This window comes from Phascolarctos cinereus, unplaced genomic scaffold (assembly GCF_003287225.1).
Source record: "Phascolarctos cinereus isolate Bilbo 61053 unplaced genomic scaffold, phaCin_HiC Scaffold_726;HRSCAF=1367, whole genome shotgun sequence".
Taxonomy (NCBI): Eukaryota; Metazoa; Chordata; class Mammalia; order Diprotodontia; family Phascolarctidae; genus Phascolarctos; species Phascolarctos cinereus.
Window position 1 is genome coordinate 23,049,168 of NW_027556098.1, and position 13,314 is coordinate 23,062,481.

At 35.6% G+C, this 13,314-nt stretch overlaps 1 protein-coding gene across 2 annotated transcripts in view; it reads left to right on the forward strand.

Moving 5' to 3' along the window:
* The window catches only part of LOC110212751 (arylsulfatase D-like), a 37,127-nt gene extending 28,662 nt beyond the window's left edge, over nt 1-8,465 (forward strand). For both annotated transcript variants that reach the window (XM_078146163.1, XM_020992791.2), the window contains exons 7-10: nt 1,674-1,808; nt 2,470-2,632; nt 3,733-3,854; nt 7,787-8,465. In XM_078146163.1, the coding sequence (XP_078002289.1) occupies nt 1,674-1,808; nt 2,470-2,632; nt 3,733-3,854; nt 7,787-8,157 (791 nt within the window). In that variant the 3' untranslated portion in view covers nt 8,158-8,465. The remainder of the gene's footprint in view (nt 1-1,673; nt 1,809-2,469; nt 2,633-3,732; nt 3,855-7,786) is intronic.
* Nucleotides 8,466-13,314: the final 4,849 nt, after the last annotated feature.

The following is a 13,314-nucleotide window of genomic DNA, read 5'->3' on the forward strand; positions in this document are numbered from 1 at the left end:
TTTTTATGACTCTTTGGCTGCTTTGTTGTTTCTTATTGTTTTATGAAATCATTAGTTTCCATTTGACCAGTTCAAGTTTTTAAAGAGTTATTTTCTTCAGTGCAACTTTATGCCTCTTTTATTATTTGGTCAATTCTGATTTTTAAAGAATCATTTTATTCAGTATTTTAACCTCTTTTTTAATTCTTTTTCCATAATTTTCTTACATAGCTATTTCTTATCCCATTTTTTCTACCACTCCTTTGACTTTTAAATTTTTCTTTGCTCTTCTTTTTATCTCTTCCTTGTGTCCCATCGGCATTTTTCTATGAGACTTTGCTTGTAGATGCTGTCAAGTAATTATCTTCTGAGTCTGTGTCTTGAGCTTCCCTATCACTATAGTAACTTTTTTATGGTTAAGTTCTTTTGTTTGTTTATTCATTTTTCCAGCCTATTTCTTGGCTTTCAACTTTATGTTAGAGTTGTGCTCTGCTCACTTGCAGAGGGGGAATCACTTTCTCACACTTCAGGCTTTTTCTATTTTCTATTTTTTTTTATTTTTTTATTTTTTTTTTGCTATTTTCACAGCTAGTTCAGGGAGAGTTTCTAAGATTTCTATGGTCCCAAGGTAATGTGTTTTGGGGGGAAGTGTGGTCACTGCTCTACTCTTCTGGGATCTGGTCCTTACAAATGTAGGACTACACTACTTACACATGGAGTGACTTTAACTGCTCTTCTCTCTGCCCTGGAACTGTGACCCAGAAATGGTAATGGGCAACAAAGCTGCCAAAGGGCCCATGACCCTGCTCCCAGTGCTAGTACAAGGGTTCCCACAATCTCTTTCAGATCATGTGTTCAGCCCAACACTCCTGCCACTGCCACAACCTACAATCAGTACTGTTTCCATTGTATTGTGCTCCTGACCAGCCCTCACCCCATTTTTCCGAGACCTCTCCATCTTCCTACATTGTATTGGGCTTGAATAACGACTCATTATGAAATTTTGTTGGCTTTCCTGCTTAGATTGACTTGTTATGCTTTTTAAAGTTTTTGTAGAAGGGGTACATTGGGAGAGGTTGGGAAATATGTTGGCTTTACTCCACTATCTTGACTCTACTCTCAACCCTACACCCCCTCATGTACAATATTTTTTTTAAAAAAACTGCATTGCTTATATATTGGTTTAATTTTTTTATTATATTGATTCTACCTAGTTTCATGTTAGCATAAAACAAAATTATGTGTCAGTAGTTAGATATTTAATGAGTAATAGAAGTTTTAAAATTATTTTAATCACAATCATAATAATCAAGTCAGATCAGTAGAGCTAATGTGATTCATTATACCTCCTTATTACCAAGGAGTGATGGAAAATTGAGCCTTGTTGGTCAGTCATATCTGATTCTTCATGACTCCATTTGGTGTTTTCTTGGCAAAGATACTGGGGTAACTTGCCATATTCTTTTCTAGCTTATATTAACATATGAGGAAAGTGAGGAAAATAGGGGTAAATGACTTGCTAAGGGTCACACAGCTAAGTTTCTGAGGTCAGATTTGAACTCAGGTCTTCCTGATTTCAGGCCTGGTGCTCTATCCACTGTACCACCTAGTTGCCCCAAATTAAAGCTTATTTGTTTCTGTCGTGTGGTTGTCAGTTTTGCTTTTTCATATAACTTTTTATTTATCTATCATAGGTAAAATTCTTAATGCTATTGAACAAGAAGGCTTGAAAAATACAACATTCATTTACTTCACTTCAGACCATGGAGGGCATTTGGAGGCTAGAGAAGGAAATGTTCAACTTGGTGGATCAAATGGAATATACAAAGGTATCAATGAGTCTTTCCTTAGAAGACCAAAAATGTAGTAAATAAATATTAGGCTCAGTCTAGTAATTCTGATAAACAGTGAAAACAGCACTTAACCAGGAGAGAGAAGAACTTAGTGGCAGTCCTGATTCATCTACTAACTACTTTGTAAGTTTGAGTAATTTTTGATTGGTATCCTCCTGCCACAGAACTTTTTATGTTCTGTTCCCCATGATTGCTCCCATCAATTGGAATATAATTGAGAGAACTAAAACTGCTTTGAAGATTACCTTTAGCAAAACAATCTGAAAAGTAAATCTGACATTCAATGAAATCATATAGGATGTCCCAAAGACATACTATTTGGATTTATTGTACCACTCAAACTAATAATACAGAGCTGATAGAATTTAAACATCTTGACAATGATATTGAAGAAAAACTTAAAATATCAAGGAGGATAGCCAAATGTCTCTTCCTCATGCAATATTCAAAGCAATAAAAGATAGGTGATGATTAGGAAGTTGTTATTCTAATTCAACTTACATGGATAATAGATTTTCACGTCAGTGTGTTTGATTTGATTTTTTAGGTTAGGAATCAATAATGCACCTTCAAATTACATTTACCTAAGTTTATATAAAAGTTTCAGTAACTTCTTACTCTGTCACTCAAATTGTAGGAGGCAAAGGCATGGGAGGCTGGGAAGGTGGGATTCGTGTCCCAGGAATATTTCGATGGCCTGGAGTATTGCCAGCAGGTGAAGTGATTAATGAGCCTACAAGTCTGATGGATATCTACCCAACTGTAGTTCATCTAGGAGGTGGTGAAATACCCCATGACAGGTACAGAAATAAGGCTCTTGGCTTACTTGAAATTTTTTTCTTTTATTCCTATGTATTTGGCATAATTTATGGTCACTTGCTTTTAAGAATTTTAACAATATTTGAATAATGATAGTCAGTAATAATCTGTAGCATTAAATTAGATGACATTTTTGGCACACCATTTATTTAGGAAGCCACTGGTAATGTTTACTCGTCATAACATAGCACCATTGGGAAGGTGGTTACTTATATTCTAAGGTTTCTATATCTTTGAAAATGTTCTTCTATATAATTATTTCAAATGCAATATCTTGTCCCCATGTCATAGATCATTACAAATGTGTTTAGTTTGTCTATATCCTCCACAGTGGCAATTAGCTTTGGACTTTTCTTAACATAAGGGAATTCACAGATTAAACATTTTATTGGTTGGTGCTTGGAGGACAATTGTATTTATTTCATCTTTATATAAATAATATATAAGATCAAGCCTTGCGCAGAGGTTCTTACAGCATATGTTGGTCAAATTGAGAAGACATTATAATAAAAGTTAAATTTGCTAAAAACTTCACTTTTACTGCATCCATGGTAATGAAGGAGTGTATTTACCAAATGATAAGCAAGATAAACATATCTATATCTATACACATGTACATATACATATGTGGATGTGTGTGTGTATCTTGATTAGGGTAGAATTTGTAAAGAAAACCAAAGCCAATTTTTAAAAAATGAAGAAAAACTCATTACTCTTTTATTCTGAATAAACCACCTACATTCAAGTAAGAATCTTTCAGGAACGAAAAATGTTTTTAAAATCTTATTTAAAAATAAAAATACAATCTTAACTTGATTTTTTATTAACTTTGCCTCTCCAACTCTTTTATATTTGTCAGTCCTTTATGGTGAAAAGATGAAAGTGAAAACTTTAAGTTGAAGTGTTATTTACAGGGACATATTCAGCTGTAGCAGGATTTTTAAAATCTGTGTCAAATAGCTGAAGTAAAATTGGACAGTCCAGGACTTTCTGAGTTTTGTCGTGCGTTGAGATGGCAGATGTCCAAGTAGCACTCCAGAGGAGATATATTGCTTGACTTTCCTACTCTGTATCTAACCAGGGTGATTGATGGCCACAACCTGATACCTTTGTTGCAAGGAATTGTCAAGCACTCAGAGCACCATTTCCTGTTTCACTACTGCGGGATTCACTTACATGCAGCACGGTGGCACCAAAAGGAGAGTGAGTAGAAACCTTTTCTCACAGCAATAAAAATGAATTCATTTCTTTATTATTTCACTTAACTTAGAATGGGTTAGATTCTCATTGGTTCACGTGCTTTCATAAGAGGAATAGAAATTTCATCTTTATACTTAGATATAAGAATTATATCTCACAAAATCTGTTTCAGCCACATTGAAAAATTTTAATTAAAGAATTTTGAGGTTGAGGGACATAAGGGAAACTGATTTCATTGATATAATATGGCAGTTTTCAAAGTATGGTGCAGACACTGCTGGGATCCATTCTGGGTATCACAGAATCAGAATTATTTTCATAATAATATTAAGATGTTTTAGTTTCCAATATGTTAGGTATATAAATACACACATGTGTTTATGTATGCATGCATGTATACTGCATTAATATGAGTTGGTTTGCATTGGCAGGAGTTTTCTCTCTGGGAGAAGCACATTACCAGTGGTTGTCAAACTTTTTGGTTTCAGGATCCCTTTACACTCTTAAAAATTATTGAAGACAACAAAAGACTTGTGTGTGTGTGTGTGTGTGTGTGTGTGTGTGTGTGTGTGTATTTTTATTTGTTGTTGGCAGTCATTCTTCATGACTCCATTGGGATTTTTTTGGCAAAGATACTGGAGTAGTTTGCTGTTTCTGTCTCCAGCTCACTTTTTTAGATGAGGAAACTGAGACAAACAAGGTTAAGTGACTTGCTCAGGGTCACACAGCTAGTAACAGAAGACAGATTTGAATTCAGGAAGATTAATCTTCCTGATTCTAGGCCTAGCACTCTATGCACTGTGCCATCTAGCTGGTACATATATAGGGAGAGAGACAGAGAGAGAGAGAGACAGACAGACAGACAGACAGACAGACAGAAAGATATAGAGAGAGAAAGAGAGAAACAGAGAGAGAGAGAGGCAGGCAGGCAGACAGACATGTGTGTATGAGTGTGTGTTTAGAGACAGAGAGCGACAGAGAGTATATATCATACATGTGTTAATGTGTATATATGGGCATGTATATATGCATGCGTGTGAATGCATATATGTATGTATGTACACACATATAGCATGTTAAGACATTTTAATTTATAATTTGTTAGCATATTATTTCCTAGCACATAGGTAATTAATAGATGTATACTGGTTGATATACATACGGAATTATATCATGAAGGTAAAAACTAATTAGATATTGAAAGATCATATAAGTTGATTTTTGAGGCAGTTATAATTTCTTATCTTTGTCCTGGCTTGGGTCAAAACAGTACAATGCTGTTATTGGAGGCTTAATTGTTAAAGGTTATTATGAGAAGAGGTTAACTGTTCTTTGATTGGCAGCCTGGTGTAATATACAGAGGATTGTAGTATATTAAAGAATATCAATTATGTTAGCATATTAGAAATTAAAACATTTCTCTCTGTCTACATATGTATGTATATGCATACATACATAACCTATGTGTGTGTGTGTGTGTGTGTATCCCATACAAATAAAAGGTCTTTGTTGTCTTCAATCATTTTAAAGTGGTCCTGAAACTAAAAGGTTTGAGAACCACTGGTATAGGTATCTCCCAGAGAAGAAACTCCCTCTACCAATGCAAACCAACTCATTCTCATATAGTACTGCAACTCACAGTGCTTGGACTACTGACAGGTTAAGTAACTTGCCCAGAGGTACACAGTAAATGTATGTGTCCAGACTTAAACCTAGGACTTCCTAAATCTGAGGTCACTTCTCTATATGCTGCACTAGGATGCCTCTGACACAATAGTTAACCTCTTTTCATAATAACTTTTAATGATTAATCCTGTAATAGCAGCATTCCATTGGTTTGGCCTAAGCTAAGATAAAGATAAGAGATTGTAATTGCCTCAAGAATCAACTTACATGATCTCCCAGTACCTTTGCCATCATGATGTAGTTCCCTGTGTTAAGTGACCAATATGCATGTATTAAGTACCTACTATGTGCGAGGGCCCATAAAAACACTTAAATACAATACTTAGTACCCACACAGTGCTCCCATTTTTTTTAAACTCATGATATGAATTTTCAACCTATCCAGCCAGCCTAATGGATAGCAAAGAGAAAAGTAACATCTGTATTCTTTCCATTCTAAATTATGCCTACAGAATGTATTGCAAATTCTTAAGAATCAATTAAAAAATACAATATACACCATTGAATATGACTTTACAAGCAACTATGAATATCATTAGCACATTATTACTAGTTATATTACTAGATATGTTCAATTATAAAACCTATATAAAGTGGCTAACTCAAAAAGATACAGTCCTATAATAACTTACTCTATTAACAAAATTCATCTAAAACTGTAGCTTATCTGGTCTTTATTTCCACATTCGCAGGATCTTAACTTCATATAATTTTCCCCATTATCTAAAGAAAGAACAGCATAGGATGGGTTCATTCATTTGGGCTGAACACCAGAACAAATTATAGTTTCCTCTTGTTAATCATTCAATACAGTGGCATCTCATATCTTTGCTTTAGAATAGTAGAATAGTAACTAATGGATTGAGTACACAGATAAATTTGTAAATGCTGTTTCTTTAGCCATAGATTGAATATATGAGGGCAAGGCTCATTTGATAGCTCCTTAATATAGATTAGCTTGAATACTGACCATATTGGGTAAAACCAGTTTATATCCATTTTAAAGCTTTAAATCCTTTCTGAATAAGATCAGTTGGTTTTCTATTTGTCTTGTTAGAAGGCAAAGAACTTGTATCTTAAGAAAGTTAGACCTACTTGGTAAGGCAAGGTAGCTGTTAGATAGAGTTACAGAGCAAATGTTTAATGGAAAGGGAGAGATTACCTTTAAAAAGATAAACAGAAAGTGGAAAGGCATTTGAGAAACATTTTGACTAGAAAAAAAATCAAAAAGTTCCAGAACAGCATAAAAATGCTATGCTACCACATAATTGCTATATAATATTTAGACCACCTAGACAGGATAGAGAAATTAAAATCATTAAGAAGTAGGTTCGGGGCAGTTAGGTGGCACAGTGAATACAGTACCAGCCCTGGAGTCAGGAGAACCTGAATTCAAATTTGGCCGCAGACATATGATATTCACTAGCTGTGTGATCCTGGGCAAGCCATTAAAAAAAAAGAAAAGAAAAAAGAGTGGGTTCAAATTCAACCTTTGATACTTACTGGCTATGTGATCATGGGCAAGTCACTTAATGTCTCTGAGGGTCAGTAAGGCCCATTCCAACAGTAAAATTCAATGATCTTATGAAATAGACATATTTTAATGACTACATGAAGAGACAGATAAGCAAAAGGGATAGAAATTGATGTTGTCTTATTTACTTTTGGAAGTTTCATTATTAATTAATTCATCAAGTGAGATATTTGCAAAGTGTTTAGCACAATGCCTGGTACATAGTAGGAGCTTAATAAATATTCCCATCCCCTTGTACTATAGAAGACAAAGAAATCTGACTATTTACACTGAGAGGCTTCAGCAAAAATACTGCCACTAATTGTGTTGAAGCTTAAAATGCAGGAAAATGTCTAGTAGGAAATAAGTAGCAGCTTGAAGCATATCACAGTTTTAAAATTAAATATATGCTTTATTTGGTAGGGGAAGACTTTTAGAGTCTGGCTTCATTTAAATGTACAAAATGAAAACATGATGAATCAGAAAATTATTATTAGAAAAGATAGGAATTATATTAAAAATTATGTTCATATAGCTTATTATATGATTTTGATGAACAAACTTAATACCTTAACAGTATTCATAAAGCTTTGGTTAATAATGGTACTTTTTTTTTATTATAAGTAAAAAACAATTTCCACTGACCCGGGAAAGGCCAAAAAGTACTTTGTAAATCAGCAGGCAAGAATAGGAGATTTCTCTTTCTCACCTATGTAATGTTTTTCTTTCATCCTAGGTAACAAAGTCTGGAAGGTCCATTATATAACTCCAAATTTTCACCCAGAGGGAGCTGGAGCTTGCTATGGCAGAGGAGTTTGCCCATGTTCTGGGGAACATGTAACTTACCATGACCCCCCTTTGCTATTTGATCTCTCAAAGGATCCCTCTGAGACCAGCCCTCTTTCACCTGGTACTGAACCCTTCTACCATACTGTGATTGAGAGAGTAACAGAGGCAATAATGGAACATCAGAAAACATTTCGTCCTGTTTCCCAACAATTCTCTATGACCAATATCATGTGGAAACCATGGCTTCAGCCATGTTGTGGTACATTCCCATTTTGTTCATGTGACAAGGAAGGTGACAATGAACACACTGCACTCTAGGTATTTAAGAACAGTTAGAGCACTGAAAGTTTCAGAAATTTTTATTTAAGTCAATTTTAATTAAAACGTCAGGGGAATCAAGTCATTTTGGACAGTATTACGGAATGTTAGGACACAATGATTACTGAATGTACATCATGCACAAAAAATTGGAATAGCTATAATAGAGGATTACATAGAAATGGAATATATGATCTCTGTGTTAATAGTCTCATAATGTCAATTAAAGCAGTCTCTACCAAGCTGGGGAATACCATATGCATCTTCATCTTAGGCATGAATGTTTTAATAAAAATGATCTGTTTTAATTTGTTCTTAAAATTGAAATGTTAGGTTGCCACACACTGCATAATCTCATTACATAATATGCATAATAGTGTATAATACAGTCATTTGACATGCAAAGGAATCTTTACATGCATACTCATATATATATGAGATAGAGACTTATTTGCAATATTAAGTTTATTCTCCATTCCAGATTTGGGGACAAATATTTCAGTGGAAAATCACTTTTAGTTGTCCTACTATTTCATGCCTTTTAATTTCTAAATGTAAATGATGAAATTCATGTCTATATCACAGTCAACTAATCATTCATAATGAGAAAAAAAAGAAGTAGATTTCCTCTGAATATCCCTAGAATCTTAGAGAGTTAAATCTGGGAAGCACCTCAGAAATCATCTGGTCCTATCTGTTCCTTTTGATGTTGATGGTGTTGAGAACTCACACATATGCACGCTATGGTTTCCAGAGTATTGAAGAAGGCAAATGACCTTCCAGTGGTCAAATAACTGCTAAAGGGCAAAGCAAAGACCTAGCCCTTAAGTCTCCCAATTCCCAGGATATGGCTCAGTTCCACAACACATAAAGCCCCCTTCCAGGTTAATTCTTCTCAAGTTAATACCTTTTAAGTATCCTTATGTCTTATTCTGAGAGCATCGCTAGGAAATGTATATATTATTTATAAATCAATAACGTTTGGAGAAAATAACCAGTATAATTTATCACTTCAGTAGGCTTGCCAAATACTATTTTGGAGGCAGTAACCATTGAATAGCTAATCTATGAACAGAAGTGCAAAAAATATATGGAATCTACTGATTTGATGATAATTAGTAAGATTATTGTGAGATATGTTCTTGAAACGTGTTTCCTGAAAAAAACACTGTATTCAACTCATGCTTATTCAGATCACTGCTGGCTTTTTTGTTTATTTTGTTGGAGCTTGTATTGTTTATTTACAAAAAAAAAAATACTGTCAGTAGGCACATGCATTGGCACAACTGTTATCACTCATCAGATACAAAAAGAAATGTGAGTCAACATATGTCTAGAAAAACTACACAAATTAGTCTCCGTATTTGATGGAATAATACTCCTTCTGTCATTCTTCTGTATCCTACAACCAATATCATGCATTGCCCTACATCATCATGGGTGCCTTTTCCTGAATTGCTGCTTGATGACCTGAATTCAAGGAAAGATCCAGTGTCTCTGATAAAGGCCTCATTTCTCAAAGATATGGAGAACTGAGTGAAATTTATAGGAATACAAGCCATTCCCCAATTGATAAACAGTCAAAGGATATGAACAGGCAGTTTTCAGATGAAGAAATCAAAGCTATCTATAGGCATATGATGAAATGCTCTAAATTACTTTTGATTAAATACAAATTAAAAAAACCCTCTGAGGTACCACTTCACACCTATCAGATTGGTTAATATGACAAAAATTGGAAAATGATAAATCTTAGATTGTGGGAAAATTAGGAGACTAATGCACTGTTGGTAGAGTTGTAAACTGATCCAACCATTCTGTAGAGCATTTTGGAACTCTGCCCAAAGGGCAATAAATCTGTGCGTGCCCATTGATCCAGCAATACCACTACCAGGTCTGTATCTAAAAGATATCATAAAAAAGGAAAAAGGACCTGCATTTTGCAAAAGTATGCAAAGCAGCACTTTTCATAGTGGCAAAATATTTGAAATTGAGGAGATGCCTATCAAGTGTGGAATGGCTGAACCAGCTGTGGTATATGAATGTAATGGAATACTACTGTGCAATAAGAAATGATAAATAAGAAGATTTCAGAAAAACCTGGAAAGACATGTACAAACTGATGGAAAATGAAATGAGCAGAGCCAATCAAACCTTGTACACAGTATCAGGAACACTGTGTGATGATCAGCTATGAATGACTCAGCTCTTCCAAGACAAGTACAAAGGACTCACAAAGGAAAATATGTCTACCTCCAGATGAAGAACTGATGGACTCTGAATGCAGATCAAAACATAACATACTTTTTCACTTACTTTATTCTTTTTTGTGTTTTTTTAAATTTTGATCTATTTCTCCTTTCACAACTATGACTAATATGAAAATATGTTTTATATAATAGCACATACATGACCTGTACCAAATTGCCTACCATTTTAGGAAGGGGAGGAGGAGGAAGCAGGGAGAGAGGAAAATTTAGAACTCAGTCATATAAAAATGAATGCTAAAAATTGTCTTGACTTGTAACTGGGGGGAAAAATTAATATTATTAAACCAAAGGGAAAAAAAAGGAAAAAAATCACAAAGCAGAATAGTTAACCAGGGACTTGAGGTTTAGTCTCAGGCTACCTAGGCAAGTACATATTCACATTGCCATACTCCCCTTATGTAGACTGCCATTTCTCTAATGTGATGGGGAGAGGGGAGAAATCCCCTCTCCCCATTTTCTGGAAGGCCAAGGGAAAGCAAAACAAAAATTTATACACTCCAAAATGCCATTGTTGTCACCATTTTTCATCCTTCATTTTCAAAGAGGACCAATGACATTATGATGTATGATGGGTGATGTCTTGACTTGCACATGAATTAGATTTAAGTGAGGCAGAGTTGTGCACATTCATCTCTTTAGAGAATCTCTTTAGGCAGCTAGGTAGTGCAGTGGAAAGAATGGTAGGCCTGCAGTTAGGAAGACCTGAGTTCAAATCTAGCCTCAGACATTTACTAGCTATGTGACCCTGGGAACATCCCGTAACTTTGTTTGCCTCATTTTCTGTGTCTATAAAATGAGCTAGAGAAGGAGATGGAAAGTCACTCCAGTATCTTTGCCAAGACAACCCCAAGTGGGGTCCCAAAGGGTCAGAAATGACTGAACAACAAATCTTTAGAGCTCTTATTACATGGTGACGGAGGAGGCTCCTCTAATAAAAGTACGTTCCATATTCATGTTCATTTTGTTACCTACCTTTGCTTCTATCTTCTGTACACTTTAAAAAAATTTTTTGAGGCAATCAGGGTTAAGTGCCTTGCCTAGGGTCACATAGCCAGTAAGTGTTAAGTGTTTGATGCTGGATTTGAACTCAGGTTCTCCTGACTCCAAGGCTGGAGTTCTATCCACTGCACCACCTAGCTGACCCTTGTAGTTATTTTTAACAATGTAAGTGGATTTGTGATTTTCCTGTCAGTCTATTCAAATAAAATTCCATTTTTCATTCTCTTAGTAATTAGCTTAGAAATTTCTTTTTTGAGCACCCCTCCCCCCCATTCTGGAAGTATCTTAGTCTATGAGATGATACCTATTTCTCTCTGAAGGCTTTGAAATCTGCTTCTTCAATATCTAAAGTGAATATCAGAATATATCTATATTTCCTCTTCTCTGTCACAAACTACAAGGAAATAGTCACTTCCCTCCAGAGTTTGTTCACATCATTTCCACCCCAGTTACCAATTCTGGCCTGTTACTGAAAATTAGATCCAGAATAGAATTTCTCCTTGTTTTTATTTTGTGTGTGTGTGTGCATGTGTGTGCATGTATGTGTGTGTCTGTGTTTGCTTTTGTAAGGATAAAATTTTCACAAAAGCAAGTCTAGAAGTTATGATCTGCTCTGCATTTGATAGAAAGAGAGACAGCTCTAGCTAATACCTGGATAATTAAAGCCCTGCATACTATTATATCATGCCTCCATGACAGGCTTGTGACCTATTTCTTAAACTCTTTATTCCTCTATTTTAATCCATGTGGCCTGTAGTATATCCAGTGAAAAATTACATCAAACCCTCCACTGTCTTCACTTCAGTGAATAGCATAATTGATTTGGAATCTGGAACACCTGGGTTTGGATCTCGACTCAGATACTACCTTGCTATGGCTTCCTGGTCAAACCACTTCACTTTGCTCAGCCTCAGTTAACTCATGTATACAATGAGCATAATAATAGCACCTGTTTCTTTAGCAATTATTAATAAACTTTTACCCCATCTCACTGATTGTGAACCGCTGGTTTCATTGTTCAGATCTAAGTCTCCATCTCCCACTTCCACTCCCATATTGCCGTCCCTTATTATTCTTCCCCTCCCCCAAAACCTCCCACTCAAAAATTACCAACCCTTCGCCTGCAATCTCTGGAATACTTCCTCTATTAGGAACAAGCTCTATCTCATCTGAAATCTCTTCCTGTCATGCTTCCTCTATATTCCTGTACTTATTGAGACCTGGCTCCCTCTTGGAGACACAACTTCCCTGGCTACTCTTTCCAATACTGGTAGCATTTTTACTCATATCCCACCTCACTCACAGGCCACACTGGGGGAATTGGATTATTCCTTGCTCCCCAGTGCCACTTCCAGGCTTTCCTTCTATCACCACCCCTTAGTAATTGCTCCTCCTTTGTGATTCATTCAATCCATATTTATAACCCAGTCAAGATTCTGGTGGCTATCGCCTACCAGCCTCCAGGACATTGTGCTTCCTTTCTCAATGAGTTTAGTGCCTGACTCGTAGATTTTCCCTCCTCTCAAACCCTTGCCCTCATACAATGGAAATCCAACAATATACACGTTAATAACCCTCTCAAACACTCCGACCTCCCAACTTCTCAATTTACTCTTTTCCATTACCTACTCAAACTCATCACAGCCACATACAGAGATGGTCATTTTTCCATAATCTACAAGTATTTAACATCCATGTGCATAAAGTTTGAAATCTCTTTACAATCATAATCTCTCATCATTCTACATCTACCTGTGCCTTCCCCCTCCCTATCCTTTACTTCATCTTTACTATAATCTCATCATTTCAACCCCCTCATTTCTTTCCTAGGTGATAACTTTTACAATGGCAATACTCTCCTCCCTCCTTCATTTGGACCCTTTAATGA